The sequence below is a fragment of the Cyprinodon variegatus genome, unplaced genomic scaffold, assembly GCF_000732505.1.
Source record: "Cyprinodon variegatus isolate N-32 unplaced genomic scaffold, C_variegatus-1.0 Scaffold148, whole genome shotgun sequence".
NCBI lineage: Eukaryota > Metazoa > Chordata > Actinopteri > Cyprinodontiformes > Cyprinodontidae > Cyprinodon > Cyprinodon variegatus.
Genome location: NW_015150601.1, coordinates 892,432 through 895,228, shown reverse-complemented (window position 1 = coordinate 895,228; position 2,797 = coordinate 892,432). Strand labels below are relative to the sequence as shown.

General features: G+C 38.8%; 1 protein-coding gene across 1 annotated transcript in view; it reads left to right on the top strand.

The window, feature by feature from the left end:
• LOC107086312 (actin filament-associated protein 1-like 1) overlaps window positions 1–2,797 on the top strand; it is a 50,023-nt gene that overhangs the window by 29,538 nt on the left and 17,688 nt on the right. Inside the window, exons 11-12 of the mRNA XM_015377179.1 lie at window positions 316–435; window positions 515–726. Of these exons, the coding sequence (XP_015232665.1) occupies window positions 316–435; window positions 515–726 (332 nt within the window). The remainder of the gene's footprint in view (window positions 1–315; window positions 436–514; window positions 727–2,797) is intronic.

Here is a 2,797-nt window from a genome sequence, read left to right as displayed (position 1 = left end):
GGGTTTGCATCTTTTTCACATTTTAATTTTAAAAAAATGCCTTCTTTGCTCCGAACAATCACAGATCAAACTGACTCCATAGCCATGCAGGTGAAACAGAAAAACATGCAGGATGATTTTGCATCAGATAAGAGCAGAACTGTTTGGTGCACTCAGTGATACTTCACAGAGTTGTGTTAAAGTTGTGGAAAAACTTGTTAAAAACCGGACAATCTTTGAAAAAAAAACCCGCTAGTAGTTGCAACATTTTGGAGATGAAAAAAAGTCCCAATCCCTACTACAGATAGATGTAAAGCAGCTCCAATTCTGTTTTAGTTAAGGTGAAACGTGGAGCTTTCGCTGCAGGACGTAAGATCACTCGCATCATCAGTTTCTCCAAGAAGAAGTCGTCCCGTTTGGGCGACACCAGGACATCCAGCAGCGATCCTCGCCAAGGTAGCAACCGGATCCACTCAGGACCTCCTTGGTTCTCCGATTTTTCTTTACAGTTTATTTTTTCCTTCCCTGCTTTCAGGCTCCTTGCTGGTGCTGGTGAACCAGGTGTGGCGAGAGCACTGGTGCTGTGTGTGCAGAGGCTCCCTGCACTTCTACCAGGACAGGGGGGACCCTCGGAGCTCCCTGCCTTCCCTTCCCCTGAATGGCTGTGAGGTGGTCCCCGGGCTGGGACCCAAACACCCCTTCGCCTTCCGTATCCTGAAGGACAGCACGGAGATGGTGGCTCTGGAGGTGAAAAAAAGCTAAATAACTGCTTCTACTTTCAGAAAGACGGTTTCTTTTTTCTAGACCCTTTGAAAATATTGGAGCTTTCGGATCATGCAGATCTTCTGATCATTGTCGCGTTTCTCCACAGCCGGCAGATGGTGGCGCTTCACCTCTCAAAACGTTAATAACTCAGAATGCTTGAAAATTACAAGGGTAAAATGTTTAATTCAATTCAATTTAGTTTATTTATATAGCGCCAATTCACAACACGTCATCTCAAGGCACTTTACAGTTCAACAGATCATACAATTAAACATGTCTAATGCTGCGTTCACACCGGACACAACAAGAGCAGCAAAATCGCGTCTGCTGCTTCATTTTTGCTGCTTGTACCAGTTTAGTTCTGACGCGCGGCTGAAGCAGCTTTGCTGCTCTGGCTGCACGGTGCAAAAGTGGGTCTAAGGCGCGTTGGCCGGAGCTACTCTATCCTTTCTTTGCCTTGCAGCTATATTTGCTGTGATCAGTGGGAATAAAGTAGTGTTAATATGTTTTTAAGTGAGAAAATCCACCTGAAAACTTAATCATTGCAGTCAGTTCATCCAGATTACCAAAACGCGCTGCAGGACCTTTTGCTGCGCCATCACGCGCGTCAACCATTGACTTTGCATGTAAACTCGCTGCTTCTGCTGCGTCCGGTTTGAGCGTAGCATAACAGTCTATATTTACCAATATAGATATGTTAGACATCGTTGGAAATATTAGATTCTCCACAACTCAACTACTATCTTCATTTAATGGACACAGAGAGCACTAAAGCAAAATTAACACAGATATAGCAGCATGTTAAAATGTAAACATTACAAAACAGCCACAAAAACATACCTTTAAAGGCGTCCAGAAGCCGTTTTATAAATCCAATCTCCAATTGTTTATACTCCATTCATCCATAAGGGTCCACAGATTAAAATGAATCCAGATTATTCATAATAAATATGTTCCATGATAAGAAAATTGCCTCATAACATCCGGTTTTTGACATAAGAAAAGTTAGCTGGTCATAGCTAATGCTTAGCATCTTGCTAATATTTACTCCTAATACTTATTTCCAGAGTTGTTTGCCTGCAATGTTTGGTGTGTTTCTTTACTTCGTCTTCTTACCTACAAGACTAAAGTTTCAGCATCTTTGTATGACTCAATTTAAATCAGGGTCGGCCAATGAAGTCTGACATTGGCTGTTAGCCAATGACGCACCGAGTAGAGCGATATTACGCCTCATAGAGTCCTGTATGGAGGACCAACTCTGCCATATTTAAAAATACTCTCTAGGACACACCCCCTCCTCATTTGCATAATGAGACAGAAATGCATACAGAAATGTAAAAAGGGCAGAGAGAAATAAACAGCGGCAAAGAAATAACTAAGGTAAAAAAATACAATGGAAGAATAAAACAGACAAAAATATTATAACATGCACATAAATCAATACTTAAAAATATAAGTAATTAAAAAATAAAGTTGAAGAATATAAAGGACAAAAAAATAAATAACATAAATATTACAAAGGCAAATAAATAAAGAAGCTAATTAAGAGTTATATACATTTGTCTCACTTTATAATTTAATTTCTGCTTACATTTATTTGTTTATTGTATTTTTGTTGGCAATTAATTGTATGCTTATACATTTATTGAGCATTTATTTATTTATGTATTTATTTTTAAATATGGCAGAGTTGGTCCTCCATAGGCTGTTTGGCTTTGTAGCCAATGAAAAAAGGTTTCAAACAATCCTACACTTGGCTGGGTTATATAAAGCAGATCAATGTGTGCAGCTGAATAATAACAACAATGATATTTTCGAAGTTTGGATGCGGATTTTGTTTTATGACAATGCCTAAGGCTGAAAAAATATAAATACAGCTCAAAAAAGGCACTGGGGCTTATTTTAGCTTAAAAAGCAGCAGTTTCGCTATTTTTTAAATAGATTTTTATGTTATTTTAGGTTTATAAATGTTCCGTAAAAGTAAAAAAAACAAAACAATCTACTGGACTTGGTTTCCAAGGTTTCAAGACATTTCGCTTCCCATCCAGCAAGC